This window comes from Solea solea, chromosome 4, assembly GCF_958295425.1.
Source record: "Solea solea chromosome 4, fSolSol10.1, whole genome shotgun sequence".
NCBI lineage: Eukaryota > Metazoa > Chordata > Actinopteri > Pleuronectiformes > Soleidae > Solea > Solea solea.
In genome coordinates this window covers 11,745,331-11,764,380 of record NC_081137.1, presented here as the reverse complement: position 1 = coordinate 11,764,380, position 19,050 = coordinate 11,745,331, and the positions used below count along the sequence as shown (strand labels likewise).

The window sequence follows — 19,050 nt, the reverse complement described above, 5'->3', positions numbered from 1 at the left end:
TACTCAGTATCAGCAAGTACTCAAGTGTAAGTCATCATACTTGTACTCAGTCAGTAAAAAGTGGATCCCTAATTTAAACTGTAAACGTGCCAAACTTGTATCTGATGCATAGTGACACTGGGTGCATGTGCTCTGTCACTAATCTGCTGTGTCTGAGTATGTTGTTCATGTCAGATGTGTGTGTGTGTGTGTGTGTGTTTGTCTGCTGCAGAGCTGCTGATATGGTTTGATCAGTGAAATAACACCTAGAAAAACACTGGTAACATGAAACTAAAGACGTCTTCTAGACTGTTATTTCCACAGTTGCCTGTGTTTTATAATCATCTCTGTGAATCAAACATCAGTGTGTACTTCACAGTCTGGTTTCCTGGCATTTGTTCTTTGTTTTGCCCAGCTAGTATGTTACATTAACACCTCTGTTATCTATGTAACCTATTATCATGAAACAATAACTATTATAACTCCCACTACACTAGTTGACTGCTCTATTGGGTTCCTGGGCTTTTCTCTGAACTTGGAAGTGTGTGTGTGTGTGTGTGTTGCCCCTGTGTTGCTTCTCTGCTCATGAAATAACCTTCAGAACACATTAAAGCTTAATGGCTTTGTCTCCCCGAGTGAGTTCAAAGCATTAATGAAAAACTGTCTGATTGAAAGAGTGTAATAGCTCTTCCTGTGCTGGACTCAGTATTGCGCATTTGTTGTCCCTTGTCAATAATGTTAACGTGTTTGTTTAATTTGTTCGGTTGTATCGTTTCTGTAATTTTGTTATGGTGAGCTTTCTTGGCCGGGTCAATAAAGGTCAAATAAATACATACAATTTGTTTTAGCCCTGCATTTGCCTGTGGTAATGGCAGTGATACTTTTTTATGTACATATTAATACATTTTAATATGCATGTAAACCTAATGGAATGCCAGAACTCTTGAATATGATGATTTTTTATCTGTTGTGAAAGAATGGATTCAGGGTTCTCTCTCTCTCTCTCTTTTTGAAACATGTCTGTAAAGTCTGGTGTTTTTGTGTTGTTCGTCGTGTCTTTGCATATCAATAAGCGTGCGGGTGGGGACATATTTTCAGTACAGAGTTGACCTGGATGTGCATTTGCATGTTTCTGTATATTCAGTGACAGATGTAGTGCAGCTTGGGCGAAACTCGTTGACAACATTGGCTCTGGTACCTCTGCCAAAGGTGCAGTTTATACTTGACGGGATCACTATGCAAATTTCGGTGCCTCACTCTGGTCCCTAAATGTGTTGCAGGAGCTGCTGTTTCATTTGTATCACCTCGTTTTGGTTTGCAGCCCCACAGGAGATCGTGCAGAGCTGCAGGCGGTTTCCGTGACCCGCTCTATGGACTGCAGCATTTCTACTTCAAATTTAAAATCCACATTTGCCTTAGAAAAAACAAAGGTATTCTTCAATTCCTTGCCTAAACTGGGACCACGTCTGTGTTAGCATTAGTTTAGCACTGGTATCGGAAAAACACCCAAATAATACAGTAGTGCACTTTTTATTGCTAAAGGTAAGGGGGCTCTGTCAAGCAATACTATCAGACCTGACTGAGGGAGTGTTTGTGTGTATGCAGCAGCAATGCAACCTGTCGTCTCACTTTACTAGCTCAGTGTTGCTGTTGCCTCTGTCTTAGTATAAAACAAATCACTCCACTGCCATGCACTACATTTCTAAAGCTACAGCGTGTAGAAATGAATTGGAATTAATTTATTAATAATGAAGTTGTTTAGCCTATGTGTTCAAGACTGTGTGCACAAGAGGAACTTCATTTTGAACAAAATAAGGAAACATTGGCTAAAAATATTCAGCGTCAATGCACCCGAGAGTATACGCAGTTTACACACAGCCTCATTAATCACGTTTTTAAGATTCCATATTTAATCAGTCCTGATCCCACATTCTACGTTTAATATAATACGGTTTATAGTTGGAGGGTGTTGCCGTGGTGAACTCTCTGTGTGGGCTGTACAGTATGTGTCACCTCCAGGTTGCGTGAACCTTGCGCACTACACTCATATTTGATCATTTCAGTTCATTTACTATTGGAGAGTTCAAGGGTAAAACCTGTGTGATCAAAGCAACAAAGCATTTCATCCATTATCAATTAATGTGTTGGCATGACATTACCATAGTAATTAGTTTTCCTTTTGTACTGAATGCCAGCAGCAGCAGCAGCAGCAGCAGCAGTAGTAGTGATGGGGGAGCTGCTGCGTCCTGCCTCATAGCTCTGAGCGTTTATTCAAATGCATTCACACGTATCTATATACTATACAAACATGCACATATTGTGGCCCATCTGTATGTACCCATGCAAAGAAGGATAAAACCAGGATGTGGTGGTAAACACGGTGCAGCACCATCATCGCTGGTGGTCAGAGTAGAGTGACATGCAGACTATTGCACATATATGTACAATCAAACCAAACTTGTTATACAGGGACCAGCGTTTCAAAGATCACGATATAATGTTTGTAAATAATAAACACGGTGCAAATGTCTACTTAAATACTGCATTTACACAGGGATTGACTGTATACAGCACAAGTACTGACAATGTACAGCAGTTAAACGCAAGTCACACAGGAAATGATTGCAAGATCACAGTTATATAAGACACAACTAATACAAAAGTACAGTTAAAAGTTAAATGACTGCCAATTCAGAGTTATACAAGGCACAGCTACCCAAAATGTACATCACTGCTTCATCACAGTGATATTATATTACAGTCAAATAGTGCATTTTTATAGAAAATTACTATATGGCATAACGAGTAGAAGCTTTTGCTTTATAATGCCGTAGTTTTCTACAGACTATAGTAGCCACTGAATTATTGTAATTGTAAATATTTCACATTTTGAATTGACAAACCAGACTTTCCGAAGACAAATAGATCCAAACATTCACAAATGTTATGCATAAATCCAAAGTAAAAGCCCAGAAAAAAGTCGGCAAACCAATTAAGCCACCCCCAATAAATAAATAAATAAATAAATAAATGAATAAAAATAAAAATCTCCCGCAGCCCATCTGTCTATCATGCGTACTCTTAACATCAATCTCTTCCATTAGACTCCATAAGAATCAAAGTAATGGCGAAATATAATAACATCATCATAGAAGCTTCAGTGGTCGATAGATTTAATGGAAACTATATAGAACTGTTTGGGCCACTTCAGCATTTGTGATGACGACGTCTTATGTCAGTTTGGAAAGGACAGCCGCGTGTTTGGAAACTCTCTTCTCTCCCCGGGTGACCGACGCTTTAGTGAAACAAGGCGTATAAAGTGGATTCTGATCCTTGACTCATTTTCCCGGCTCATGTTGTATTCTGCTGTAAAGGGTCTATGATATCCAGGGTCTTATTCTTCGTCTTTCTCCTGCAAGATCCGGAGCAAACTGCCCCGAAGTAACTTCACGTACGACTGTTGGCCCAGCGCCGCGCTGCACACGCTCGTGTGTGTGGATTTACAGGTGTAAGCAGATGACGCTGACTGCAGAGAAGCCGGCAGGAGCAGATTTATGCAGTTCTAGTCTGAGAGATGGCGGAATGTGTTCTTGTGATGGAATGCATGGCGACAGCACTAATTAATTATAGATGTGGTCTGAGGGAATGCTGTTACAGTAACTAGAGGCATGGCAAGTGAGAGATGGGGGGGGTGGGGGGTGTGGGGTTGGAAAGAAACCCTCCTCCTCCTTCTTTTACCATCCACAACTTCAATTTACATTACACGACAGAGAAATGGAGGTTAATTAAACATGACAACGGTGAGGGCGTTTTTTTATTGTTAACCCAGCATGGTGGTTTGCTGTCTTCTAACTGAAAAGGCCAATGAATGCATAACACATATTACTCTACCCCTACAAAGTGTAAACTCACATTTGAAAACCTTGAGGGAAGAGTGGTTATGGGTAAAACATGGGTTTATATATGCCTTAGGGTTCTGCATTGTACAAGTAAGACCAAAACTATGAGGACATTTTGCAAAATAGAGATTTTGCACGCTGTAACTGTGATAATTCACATTATAATACTGAATTTTCTGTGTTTTAGTGTTAAATTATGATGAGGCTATCAAAGGAAACTGCAAGTGAGAGATAGAAAATGCTATTTAATTGTTGAATGCCAGTTAAAGGGAACATGTTGGAAAAAAATGTACATCCTTGCATTGATGTAGGATGTCCTACAGTACAGTGGTCAGTGAATACTAACCCTAACCCTCCGTTGTAATATTCCAGAAAGAAGTTATATTTTACCCAAATTGTTCAGCACTACTGTTTAATTTTCGACTGTGAAATTGCAGTAAAATGCCATATTTGTGCAGGAACATACTGGTATATTAATACTTATTTACTGTACCGTTTTACAGTAACCCACTGTGGAAAAAAAAGTATTTTTGCATCTCAAACTATACAAAAAAAACCTGGTGTGGCTGCTCACATTTCACTCTGTGTTTATATCCAACTTACATCGTGATTCTAATTGGACTCAACGCTAATGATGCCAAAAAAGCAGAGCAGGTGTTTCTATCTGGTCTGTTTACAAATGTGTAGACTGCTGACTGCAGTTATGTGCACCTCCTGATCTCATGCTGCCTCCCACATTGGATTTTAAAATTGGGTTACAAAAAAAAAATGTGCTTTATTTGAAGCAATTTTTTTTTTTACCCAAGCTACTCAAGCCGTGCTGGTAACACACATAATTATAATGAGTTATAATAACATTTTACCTCTCATTTGAAATCCAATACTGATTTTTATATTTTGTCCTTTCTTATCAGGTTTATCATCTGGATATCATTCCTTAAATATATTCTTCTGTGTGCTGGTTGATATGTGCGGCAGTTAATCGTTTTCAAATGACAATTCAGAACAACAAAACCGCAATTCTATTTTTGACTGTTGAAAACTACATATTGTAAAATGGAAACAATTTTACATTTTCATTTCTAGCCCTATAGCACTGAAGCTTTATTAAACGTATATACAAATCTAATTCAAATTGCAATATCATAAAAATTTAATTTTGATATTTTCTGTGAAAGTGGGTCCTAAATGAACTCGAAGGTAATGTACATCTGTGCTGGGCTCGTGGCCTTGGGGGACATTGTGTAAACGCTCCTCATCTCCCCACTGAGCATCGTTCCTGATTGATTGTTGATGACTTTTTTAGGGCAGAGACATGTTAGGTTATTTATTTATTCAAAAAAACAACAACAAAAAAACCCATTCAAATAGCTCTCTCCACTCAAGATTCCCCCTGTGTCTGTTTCTGCTTCTCAGACACAGAGAACCGTGTGCTGTGGTCATCATCAAAGTGTGTGGTATTAGGACGAGGCAGCTGTTTTTTTGTTTTTGAGTGTGTTGTTGCATGCGTGTGACAGATATGGGACATCCTTGACCGCCGCCGCGAAAGTGACACACTGCCGCGGGGGTAACGCGCTCGAGAAAGGATCTTCAGCAAAACTCAGAAATCACAATTTAGCAGATGAGGTTGCCATGGAAAATCTCTGACACTTGCTGTTACGGGGCATTTTTTTGACAGTTCTGTAAACAGTTTGCAATGTTATTGTGGTTATCATAGCATTGTTATTTTTTCACGATTAGAATTGCATTACAGTCTCTCTTAGCTGGAGCTGTGTATCATTTGCCTGCATTACTTATAGTATATCTAAGATTAGATAAGATAAGATTTTTCACATCTACAGTGCAGAAAAAAAATTTCCTGGTAGCCACAATTTCTAACTTTGGACTCTCTAACTTTGAACCTGCTGTTTGGTGAGCTTCGAGGTATTCATGCTGCACATCACTTCCCTGATGCGTCCGTGAATGTAAATGCAGCCATCTGTTTCATACAACAACTGGCAAGGTGTGTGTGTCGTCGTGTTTCCCCTCCACTCATATATAATTCCGTTTCTTTATGCTTCTGTGGTGTTGCTGTACGTACATATATATATATTATATTCCCATGGTGGACCACGAGCCAGCATTCACGAGCAGACGAGCGAATCTCTACGTGATAAACAAAATGCTGCATGAGCTAATTGGGTTATAATTTTGGCGGCCGTCACCATCTGTCTCTCACACCTTATTTATGTACCAGTTTGTGTTATGAACTGAATGAATGTCTCTCTCAATTAATTAATGCCCAGCACTGACTCAATTAGGACTTAAATAATAGGTCAAAAGTAATTAGAGAATGCGACTCATTACTTATTATTTGCGTCAGACCCGGCGTCTCACACACTCTCCTGGTTCTTTCACACAAAAACATGAACTCAAAGTCTACAAAATAGATGAAAACATGAGGTGACATGGGGGATTTGCATCGATATGAGCATTTCTGCCGCCATATTAACACACCTAAAAATCACGTGACCCTTCGGGGACATTGTGCGTGCATGTGTCAGTGTGAACAGGAAGCAGATTCTCTTCAAATCGGGGGAAAGTCAGAACAAGGATTTCTTTAATGATACCAACCATGAGGTGAACCTGAAACTTAAAAGTGAATGTTAATGAAGCTTTTTATTCACAACTCATAATTTAGTGTTGGCTGTTAAGAACCAATTGGGACGCGAATGCATGTAACTGCTTTTTAAATGTCTTCATATACAGTATGTCTACTGAGATTAAAATGCATCTGTGTAGTTTTTAAACAGAGGTAATGTGGAAGGGATGTGTATCCTGTGCATAATTTTACGTGACCTAATCAAAAAAAGGGAAGGATCGTCAAACTAGACAACTGAATAGGGCCTCGAGTTGTAAACGGCAGAGAACAATTCAATGTAGAGATACCACCCAACGGGGGCTCCAGCTCTTTTGTTGTCAGGGTCAATTAAGAGTCTGCAGATGTACGTCGGGGGCCCCTCATCCCAACACGGAGCTACCTGTCATTGCAATGATTGACTGAGACTGACTAACATATGGCCTCTGTTGATGGTTCATAGAGGATTCAGTGTCCCTCTTTGCCTACGTCCCTCAGAGACCCAAGAAACATCTCAGCCTGAGAGAAATAGTCAGGAGATCACGGCAGCTAACTCGTGCTATTTTGAGCCACTAATGTTATCTTAAACTATCCTATTACTATGCACTACGCGATGTTATAATAGGGTTCCACTATGACTTTGTGAACTCTGTTCTGCTGTGTACATACGCATCTCTTTTATTCGAGTAAGTAAGCGAAGCACTTTTCACATCAGGGGGCTTATTGTGGCACAACGTTGACAAATGTTGCACGTTTACAGCGGCGAACAACCTGGAACTGCCAGAGACCTGGAATGGCACAATAGCACTACAGGTATCAGTCTGAAAAAGCTTCACCTGAGCTCTAAATAACACAGCTGTGGGGACGTAATTGACCACACAGCCATTACAAGCAACCATTTAAAAACACAATGCTCCAACTGTGTAACAAATATTCTGCTCTCATAAAGGAGAAAATAAAGAGCTCACAACATGACTGAGTTTAAATGCTGCTGCTGCTGCTTCAGTGGCTTTTTATGTTCAACATTTTCTTATCTTAATATAAGTCCAAACAGCCATGGTCAGTTTACGATTGATGATTTTTCACCACTATCAGTCGATACTGACTATGAAATCAGCTCATCCTTACTACAAGCAAGTCTTCTTTTGTGTCTTTAACAGCTGTATGCAATCTCATTTATCAAACATCCAAATTATGGGCTGCACACTTCACATCATGCGCATGGTGCGAGTTGGGTCGCCAATACACCTTTAGCCTCTGTGTCTCAGACTGGCTCTCGGGGGAGGGGCTGCAGCGGGGGGGGGGGCATGCTTATCTCAATCAGTGCTGACTCTGTATCAGTTCACAATACAAGCACACACTTTAACACACTGGTACACTGCCATGCCGTACACGAAACAACACCAAACATAACACAAAAGCATTGCTGCATTGTGTTGCTGTGCTTTGACACTCAACACCACTGACTTGCACGCTCAAAGACGGATGCTACAGTAAATGCATGCGAGCTTAATGGATACGCGGGACTTTCAGCGACGGCGCTCCGCAAGATAATAAATGCACTATGTCTGATAAATGATTTGCAGTGTTTTGAAACATCGCTCACAGGACAGACACAAACAGGCTGCTCTCAAAACCAAATGGAGTTGATATTCAGGTTGTGAGCTGAGCAGCGTGCATCAAGACCTCAAGTGGGGATCTTCAAGGATTTAATACTGTGGTGGAATTGTGGAAAGCAATTCAGTTACACATTGCTGCTGCTGAAGAGTCTCAAGAAAACCACAATGCCAAGATAAATTACAAAAAAAAAAAAAAATTACAACAATGAGTCCTGTTAATCTCATAACAGGTCCCTGTATAGTTATTTGTATGCAGATACTTCCACCTTGTCACATATTTTTACCACCCATGGGCCACGGAATGAAACCCATTTACAAATCATTCTCCTTCTGATTTGATAAATGAAACTGGTGAACGAGTGAGTCCCCAGAATGGCTTGTTGGAATAATTGAGCAGCTCTCAATCAGAATGCATTAGACAGCAGTGGCAGCAGCGGCATCTGAAATAATTACCACATGACAACTACACGGAGGCACATGGGTGTTACCTCCACTGGGTTATTTTAGACCAGTTACATTGGAACATACATTGCTCACCCTCACCCCCACAACTAGGGGTGTAATAAAAAAAAAACCCAGATATAAATCAGTAATCGGTTATGAAGTGAAATATACAAATACATAGAGACGTGGACCACTGCATTGATCTAAATGCACTATGAACTGATCAATGGTCTGTCTTTATTGTCATCAATCAGTTTGTTATGCTGTTACTTCCTCAGCACATTTGCAAACTCTCACAAAACAATCTCTTGAGGCTATAGTTTCTTAGACACTGCCAACTAGCTTTTTATGCTGTGTTTCCACCATACAGTTTGGTTTGGAACAGTACGGTTCAGTTTGGTACAGTACAGTTTGGTTTGGTACAGTACGGTTCAGTTTGGTACAGTACGGTTCAGTTTGGTACAGTACAGTTCAGTTTGGTACAGTACAGTTTGGTTTGGAACAGCACGGTTCAGTTTGGTACAGTACAGTTTGGAACAGTACGGTTCAGTTTGGTACAGTACAGTTCAGTATGGTACAGTACAGTTCAGTATGGTACAGTACGGTTCAGTTTGGTACAGTACAGTTTGGAACAGTACGGTTCAGTTTGGTACAGTACAGTACAGTTTGGAACAGTACGGTTCAGTTTGGTACAGTACAGTTCGGTTTGATACAGTACAGTTTGGTGTGGTACAGTACAGTTCAGTGTGGTACAGTACAGTTCACTTTGGTACAGTACATTTCGGTTTGATACAGTATAGTTTGGTTTGATACAGTACAGTTCAGTGTGGTACAGTACAGTTCACTTTGGTACAGTACAGTTTGGTTTGATACAGTACGGTTCACTTTGGTACAGTACAGTTCAGTGTGGTACAGTACAGTTCAGTGTGGTACAGTACAGTTCAGTTTGGTACAGTATAATTTGGTTTGATACAGTACAGTTCAGTGTGGTACAGTACAGTTCAGTGTGGTACAGTACAGTTCAGTGTGGTACAGTACAGTTCAGTTTGGTACAGTATAATTTGGTTTGATACAGTACAGTTCAGTGTGGTACAGTACAGTTCAGTGTGGTACAGTACAGTTCAGTGTGGAATGGTAAAGCCCTGGTTCAGGCATACTGTTCAGTTTGGTACAGTACAGTTTGGTTTGGTACAGTTCACTTTGGTACAGTACAGTTTGGTTTGATACAGTATAGTTTGGTTTGATACAGTACAGTTCAGTGTGGTACAGTACAGTTCACTTTGGTACAGTACAGTTTGGTTTGATACAGTACGGTTCACTTTGGTACAGTACAGTTCAGTGTGGTACAGTACAGTTCAGTTTGGTACAGTATAATTTGGTTTGATACAGTACAGTTCAGTGTGGTACAGTACAGTTCAGTGTGGAATGGTAAAGCCCTGGTTCAGGCATACTGTTCAGTTTGGTACAGTACAGTTTGGTTTGGTACAGTACAGTTCACTTTGGTACAGTACAGTTTGGTTTGATACAGTATAGTTTGGTTTGATACAGTACAGTTCAGTGTGCTACAGTACAATTCAGTGTGGTACAGTATAATTTGGTTTGATACAGTACAGTTCTGTGTGGTACAGTACAGTTCACTTTGGTACAGTACAGTTCAGTGTGGAATGGTAAAGCCCTGGTTCAGGCTTGTGTTTCAACTGAGAACAGTACCTTTTCTTGGTCGGCTGAGTGTGTGCTGTGCCCGATGATGTGACGTCGCATCGGTGTGACGACAACAATGATGACATCAAATGCAACAGAACAGACAACAACAGTTCAGTCTGGTAAGGCAGGGTTTAGCCTTACCAACTAGCAGCTAGCTTCTTAGCTTCTTGACTCAATATTTATTCCTTAAATGACTCTAGTGTTAGTGTTACCTTACTTCTTAGAACTGCTTTTTTATTTGATATTTTATGACCTCAAGCTGAACTCAGAAGTCAAATATTATTTACAGTATTGTTTCCATCGGATTTTGTACTTTTTGCTTTAATTTGTGAAATTCTAATATTCATTTTGCACTCAGTGCTAGAGATAATGAATCATTACTAAATTGTGAAGTTGCGCCAGAAACGTAACAAATCACACTTTTGTTTATATTTTCGTGTAACTGCCTCTGAAATTATTCATATGTCAAAAATGGGGGAAAACAACATTGTATCATCTGGTCCTTTATTTATGTATTTTATCTATTTAAAGGCAAGGAGTGATTCATTTAGTTTACTCTGAATGGTAATTCAAAAGGAATGTCAATCCTGTCATATATTCCATTATAAATAGTATCTTTCCTTAATCGCATTGTAGCTCATATCTAGATATATTTGAATCATCCCTTCAGGGATAAATGAAAACCGTATCAGTGACTCATAAACTCCACCTATAGGAACGTGCACAGGCCTCACAATGAGAACAGGAGAGGAAGTGGGGACACACCACAGCAGTGCTGGGTGGGTGTGGGGTAGCTGTCATTGCAGGGGGTTAATTTATTCTGTCAGGGCTGAATAAATCACAGCCACAGCACCAGTCATAGTCATGTATTTGGACTCAAACCACTCCCCTGTAGCCTTTTAAATTTGCAGTAGCCTATTACTGAGATATTTATATAATTAGGTATTCACTTCCCATTTAATAAAACACGATTTATTATGGACACAATCAATCATTGCAACAATAAAATAGTCCCCTTACTTTGACTTTCACTTCCAGTGTTTTTGTTTGTGCCGGTCCCAAGCCTGGAGAAAATGGGAGTGCTGTGGCGACCCTTAGAGAAGGAAACACCATTTTAACTATGAGCCGCAAAAATTAAACATGGAACATTTTTTTCTCTGCTTATCTTTTCCATAATTTGTTTTTTTCACTTCACGTCTTGAATTACCCAGCAGCACTTTCCCCTGCGCGCACCTGCGGTTTCACTTAAGTCTCTTGAGACGAGCGTTGTCGTGATAGAAGCGTCTTTACTGTGACAACAGGAACGGGAAAAAGGTGGTCTGCGTGACTGGATGAGTGGAGTGTTTCCTTCGTTTCGGGCTGGGTCACTAAGCGTATGTAGCACCATGTGACAGCCAGTCTGGAACATGTCTGCCAGACTATAGTTGCTGCAACTGAGACTCATTTGCTGCAGCACGATCTGGATGTGATTGACAGCCGGGGGGCCAAAGGACCTTTGGCTCCTTGCTGATTTTCTTTTTCAGCAGAGGTGTCCTTTGGGACTTGGACTTCATGTTACAGTATATCAGCAGAAGAGCTTATGGCAGTAATGAGGATGAAAAACTTAACACTAAACCCTTTTTTTGTGTGTTGCTCTTATACTCGGAATAGCTCCATACCACTTATTGGTGTCCCATAAGTAATTTGACTAGTTTTAAAACAACACAAAAGTGGAGTAGTTTTCCATTTGTAAAACAAACTCATTTTGAAGCCTCGAGACTGGAAATTTGATGTCAGTTTTCTTTTTGTTTTGGTTTTTATTATGTGCCATGCTTTTTCATAATGTGTTCCTCTAAATGGGAACATCATTGACAAAATGCCATCATATTCTATTGGGAAAGACGACCAGTGGCATCACCCTGTGGCTTACTTCCTGCTTGTAGACTCAATTGCAGGTTGTACAGAATGTGTTTAGTGAAATGTGATCTGATTTTAGGTTTTACTTTTTTCTGATACCATGTCAGTTATTTTCAATGTAATGTATCGGCCATCCTACTTTATGCTTTTAGTCAGTGACAAACAGGGTGTTCAAATAAAGAAAACCTAGCCTTGATAAAATCTGAACCATCTACAGCTTGACTGAAAAATAATTAGCTCACTAAATTAACATTAATTAGTCATTCATAACACATGAGAGCAGAAATGGCATTAGGCGGTTCATTTTAATACTACTATTTTAATTTGAATTTGAATCATTTGCTGCTTGTTTTCTTTTGTTTTCACACTCATGGTCTTTGACGTATCGTGCTCTTTATTATTTAAATCCTGTCCTACGGTAATCCTCTTCAGAAAAACACCATGTCATGAGCTGTTAATGAGAAATCAAGATCTCAAGGTCTTTTACCAGTAGTTGTTCTTAAATGCAACATACAGCAGCAGATCGATCATCTGCGATTGCTATAGCAGCTTAATTAAAACATTTTTTTCTTTTTTTTACACTTTTTCAATAATCTGCATCAGACATTTTAATGTTAATTCTTAATTATTATACATCTAAGTTTACACCTCTTTGTTCTCAAGTGTTCGTTAGTCATTATAACCTTTTCCTTTGAATTGTTACGTTGTTCTGACAACCTGCTGATAACATGTCTTCTATAATTAGTTTTGGAGCAATAAACCTTATTTATTTCAACAGATGAAGGAAAAAAAAAAAAGGTATTAACCAACTAATTAATAATGTATTGGCTTCTAAAAATCTCACACAGAAATAAACTTTGCCCTTCAACTTAAGTATTAATTCTAAGATTTTTTGTTAAAAAAAGTAGTGTGTCTGTCAACAAAAGTTTGAGTGTAAAGCATGTGCTACTGATTTATTTCAAGGGAATTTACGGAGAACATACATTTTTTTTTTAAAGTGACACAATAACCTTCAAGAGGACAATTGCTGCTGAAACCATTTTACCCTTGATAAAGGGTGAGACCTTGCACCCGTTCCCTTGAGATTCGGTGAAGTTTCAAGTCACTTGTCACTGATGCTGCCTCTTTCCTTTTGCACATGTAGCGATGCCTCTTTTCGGGGGAACCAAGGCCCTGACGCTGTATCGTACACAAAGTACAGGCTCGTCATTACAATGGCCGTTTTCATCCGAGGCTGTTTCTTTTTATTATACGTGTGGGCTTGATTATAATAAACTTCACAATACATTCGATATCAACCTCGTTTTAACAGATGTCACACTGAGAGTTCATGAGTTATATTATGTGTATGTGTGAAGAAACACAAACACATGTTTCTTCACATGCAAAGTTATTCCAGTCCTTTATTAATCATAACCCTAATGTCTATTTGATATTAACCTTGGAGTCTGACCGCAAATTCATCTAGATACACATACAGTCTCTATATTCTCCCTTATATATTTTATTATTATTATTATTATTTTATTTATAATATTCTGTTGCAACATTTTCTGTCAAGCCGGTGTTTTTCACACGAGGAAGTTTTATTGATGTTTTTGAACAGGAGTGGATGGATTTCATTCTCGTCGCACAAACAAACAAACATATCCAATATCACTCTACAATAATACTTGTACTCGCAAAACTACAATTTAACGCATGAGCTCATTCACGTTCCCCAGAGGATGATCGTGACCCAAGGTTTAATTTCTAGCGCAAGCTTGAGATTACATTGTCCAACTGTCCATCAACCATGTGCATGTGGGTTAAAACACAACAACCACTGTTTTTTTTGTTTGTTTTTTTAAGTGTATCACAAAAAAAGACTGTATCATATAGTATGTGTGGTGTCAGGCTTTAACATTTTAACATTGTTTTAGAGCTGCAACTAACGATTATTTTCATAATCGATTAATCTGTCGATTATGTTCTCGATGAATCGTTTGGTCCATAAAATATCCAAAAACCTTAAAAAATGTTGATCGGTGTTTGTCAAACCAGGAAATGATGATGTTCTCAAATGTCTTGTTTTGTCCACAAACCAAAATGATTCACTTTTAATGATTTCTTTGTTATGCGGAGCAAAGAAATGAAGAAAATACTCACATTTAAGAAGCTTAAACTATCGAAAAATCTTGTTTTAATCATGAAAAAAGCTTCGAACTGATTCATCGATTATCAAAATAGTCGATTAGTTTAGTAATCGATTAATAATCGATTCATCGATTAATTGCTTCAGCTCTACATTGTTTTCCTTTTAGCTTCCTGCTCATCTTCTAGGTGTCTCAATCTCAATTCAGATTATAAAATGATCCGTAATTAAATACTCGGACTGATATGATTCAGTTCTCGTTGATTAACAGAAACTGCACGAACCTTTTCTGTGGAAACCCGTAAAAGCGACAACAACGGCAGTGTTTAATAAAGAATTACATAGATAGCCAGCTGAGATGACTTTGTCCCGAACTTAGCATTTTTTTTTAGTCATTTACATTTGCCAAATTGGTTAGTAACACAGTTTCCTGTGGAGTGACAGAATTATGAGATATATTATTTGACTGTACTTGTAATGTGTACTTAACACTGACTTTTCGATGACTGAATAAGAGCTTCTTCTTTTTTTCTGATCATTGACTTTTTTGCATCACTTCATAATCTTTTTAAGAATGGATTTCTTTCCCACTCCTGCCTAATCACAAGTGGCTTTACACTCTGTTCCACAATCCGCTGAGATCAGAGAGGTGTCTGTATCTATAGCCTCTGCCGTAATATTATCAAAACTATCAAGTGCAGACAGATTGCTATAGGTATTGTGGGGGAGTCCACTTAGAATGATCGTCTTTAGCTCTTCAAATAGAAAAAAAAGGGTGGATCAGGTCAGTGAGTCCATGACGGCTGAGTCATGGAGCATATACCTGAACCTCAATGGAATTTCAAACTAATCAACTAAATGAGACATTTTACCAGTCGCAGTAACAACCCTTTTATTTCCTCCCTCTCTCTCGCTCTCTCTCTCTCAGTGCTGCGTGATGACTTCAGACAGAACCCACAGGACTCAGTGGTGGTGGTCGGTGAAACGGCCAGTCTGGAGTGTCAGCCTCCACGCGGCCATCCTGAACCCACCACCTTCTGGAGGAAAGATAAGACTCGTCTTGACCTCAAAGATGACAGGGTCACGGTGGGTTTCTCTCCAGAGGGTTCGCTCCTCCGCCCTCCTGCGTGACTCTCACATCACATATTCAATGATTCACTTTTTACAGTATGAAAAGCTTCATATTGGAGAGGTTCACTTTAATCATATGCATTTTTCTTTTTTTTCTTTTTTTTGTTATCAGGTCCGTGGAGGAAAGCTGACCATCTCCAACACTAAAAAGACTGACGCAGGGATTTATGTGTGTGTGGCGAGCAACATGGTCGGAGAGAAAGAGAGCGAAAAAGCCCAGCTCTCAGTATTCGGTAAGACATCTGACAGGTCTGGAGAAAAAAAGTATAACAGAGAGTGACTGTTTTCTCTCATGTATTCACTACCCACGAGCACATCAAGTATTTATACGCCTGTCAAAACTATATTTAGCAGCTATCTTTTGTGTTCTGCCCACATCCAGAGAGACCGCTGTTTGTGCAGCGACCTGTGAACCAGGTGGTCTTGGTGGACGAGAGCGTGGAGTTCAAGTGTCAGGTCCACGGTGACCCTCCGCCCACACTGCGCTGGAAGAAGGAGGACGTGGAAATTCCCCGTGGCAGGTGAGGAATGTTTGTGTGTGTATGCAGCACCCTATGTCTCTATGTGCACTATGTGCATCATAATACAGGAGGAGTAATGATTTATAGATGGTGAAGGTGAGCTGGTGAGGCAGAGGTCACTAATAGGTGGACCGCAGTCTGGATCGGGAGCGTTTGCTTTTTAACTGGAACAGCCTTTCTAGATAGGTCCAGGAAATGCAGACCAATTCCATGCGCCGTAAATCGCCCACATGACACCAGTCGGCCAATCAAAGCGGTTATTTTGGATGAGCACTTCAATCTAACGGCGAGTGAGACACACGCTGCAGGAAAACACAAGGCAGGGAAGAAACAAGTATCAATTACTAATCAATTACGACTTCAACGTCATTTGAGTGTTTTGTTTTTCATAATAATACAAGTTCTATAGTTTTCTATAGCTTCAAATAACCATAAAATATTCAGTATTATTTTTAGTTTTTTTTTTTTAAATACTGAAACGTTAATCATTTTCCTAGATTTTGACGAGCTGAGTTGTCGGTTCAAATGTTATTTTAGTCATATACAGTCTAATATAAGGTTTTTGAAATGAACCGAGTCATTCTTCGGTTCTATAGCTTCAAATAACCATAAAATATTCAGTATTATTTTTATTTTTTTTTTTTTAAATACTGAAACGTTATAATTACATACATTTTTCAAAGGAATCATTTTCCCAGATTTTGAAGAGCTGAGTTGTCGGTTCAAATGTTATTTTAGTCATATACAGTCTAATATAAGGTTTTCTTCGGTTTGGGAAAAAAAACTATAAATAAATCAAGGTCTTCAGTTTACGGTTAGGGTTACAGTGAGACTAACCCTAACCTATTATTACATTATACTTCCTTCAATGTGAAAGTCGGCTGTTGACTTTACACAGAATACAAATGTCTAAATAGATATTGCACTTACTATAACACACAACAGAAGGACACACAGAAGATGGTAATGTGTCCATTTGAGTAAAAGAATCATAACGACTCATACAGACACATGTACATTCATAATTTCAATCACTTTTACAACTATATTAAGCAATAATTCAGATTAATGTAATGCAAAAAAAAAAAGAAAAGAAAAATCAATAACACATTACGAAGCACTCTTTCCGATGCAGTTTCCCACACACATCATAAGAAATCACCTTTGCTTATGGACTTACTGGTGCTTGGTAATTATATGAGCTAATTATATGCTGTTGAAACTCTCATGGTGAAAAAGCCTGTTTAAGAGGCTCAACTCGATCTCATATGAAATCAGACGTGCTCAGGGTTCTAAGTGCTGCCACTGTGTGATGAGACGATGCAGCATTGCATTTATTAGCATTTGTGCATTCATTATCCTCCAAACTGCTTTTTTCTTAATGGAAATGTACAGCGGAAGATTAATTATAGATTATGTTCTTCGCGTTTGTTTGTTGTTTACTAATGGAGCTGCTGCCAAATGGATCAAATACATCAAGTGCAGCAAGTGAACAGATAAAAAACTCTTAAGTCTGTGTTGTGTAGAACCATGAGTCATCGCTTTTTGTAAAAAAAAAAAAAAAAAAAAAAAAAAAGGAACTGAAAATACTGAAAAGTTTATATCACAGTATATTCTCAGATGGAGAATACACCTAATAAAGTGGCACCTGGTGTGGTCTTTTGCTGTTTCATCCATACAGCTGATTGCTGATACAGTACATGATGCAAATATTTCCCTTTTTCTGCCATCTGATGAAATAGGTCGATCATCCTGACTCAGTTGCCAAATTTCAATAAAACTCTATTTAAAGAATAACGAAATCCCCTCTTCTGACTCCACCCAATGCTTGATTTTGAAAAAAAATGCCAGGAAGGGAGCTGAGAGCATTATTTGAAAAAAATAATGTATATAGTAAATGTTAAACACAGGAAACCTTTTCAAATAAACCTCTAAAAATTAAGTTTTAGTGCACTTGACCACAATAGTCATGTTTCTGAAGAAAAAAAATAAATATAACCTTCATATTTCATGTAGTTATATACTCCGCAGACAGCACACACAGACCCAATGCGCATTGTGCATTTGTTTACCTTCAGTATATGGTACATACCTGACCACTAGACTCTCGCGTGATTGCGTGAATGTCACGTTTACACCCTGGATGGACAGATAAGTGAGTGCAATAGACTTAACAGAGTACCGGTATCTTCTGAGAAGTGCCCGTACTTAAATAAAATTGTAAAATTGTTCTCTGTGTCAGAAAGAATAGAGCCAGGAATTGCCAGGGATGGCACAGTATCACTTTTTTTTTGTGTCCAATACTGATACCAATATCACCAATTTGAGTATCTGCCAATATCAGTCATGATACAGTCATTTAAGACCTTTCAAACAACACATTTGTTAGTCATTTCAAGCTATTTTGGCCATCATGATAATAAGGCCACCTGGATTTATTTTGATTGTATGGCAGAAAATGTTCAATGAGTGAGTGCTTCTGCCCCTTTCTGCTCCTTTTTCCAAGATTACTTATCCTGTGTAAGAATAGTGCTATACAAATAAACTTGCCTTGCCTTTCGATATCTGGCAGTTATTTAACGGCTTAGGAATTACAATACGTCACAAACGTATGATGCGCTGGTGATAGTTGTCTTCTACCGCTAGATAACCCAAACGGTCGAGGAGTTACGGGAATGAGAAGTATGCATGCCAAATCCTGCCGGTGATGACAGGACGGTAACGTAAGGGTTAAGAAGAAATAGGCAGCGCACAACATGACTCAGCTAACATGCTGTTGCTTAAATGTTTTACCTAATAAAGTAGCTGGGGAGTGTAGACACTCTGTGCCCAGCAGTGTGGCTGTTACCCGCGTTGCGCCCTCTACCTCAGTGGCCCTTGACTCCGCAGAAACATGTCCTACTTTCAGTCTTGTCTCGCCTCTCTTTCCTCATTCCTTTTCTTTCCATTCTCTTCCTGAACCCGTCGGCCTCCTGGGGAAGTCTGTATCTGGGTCACCGATGTGCTGTGAATGAGTCCTCACCAGACTCTGGACAGAAGCCACAACAATCATCGATATTCTGCCCAATACACTTTGGAACATCTATTCCTCCCCCCCACCCCCACC

General features: G+C 39.1%; 1 protein-coding gene across 4 annotated transcripts in view; it reads left to right on the top strand.

The window, feature by feature from the left end:
- Positions 1–19,050, top strand: part of LOC131458436 (roundabout homolog 2-like) — a 148,168-nt gene that overhangs the window by 85,879 nt on the left and 43,239 nt on the right. For all 4 annotated transcript variants that reach the window (XM_058627544.1, XM_058627543.1, XM_058627542.1 and 1 more), the window contains exons 3-5: positions 15,221–15,378; positions 15,536–15,656; positions 15,806–15,944. In XM_058627544.1, coding sequence (XP_058483527.1) covers positions 15,221–15,378; positions 15,536–15,656; positions 15,806–15,944 — 418 coding nt within the window. The remainder of the gene's footprint in view (positions 1–15,220; positions 15,379–15,535; positions 15,657–15,805; positions 15,945–19,050) is intronic.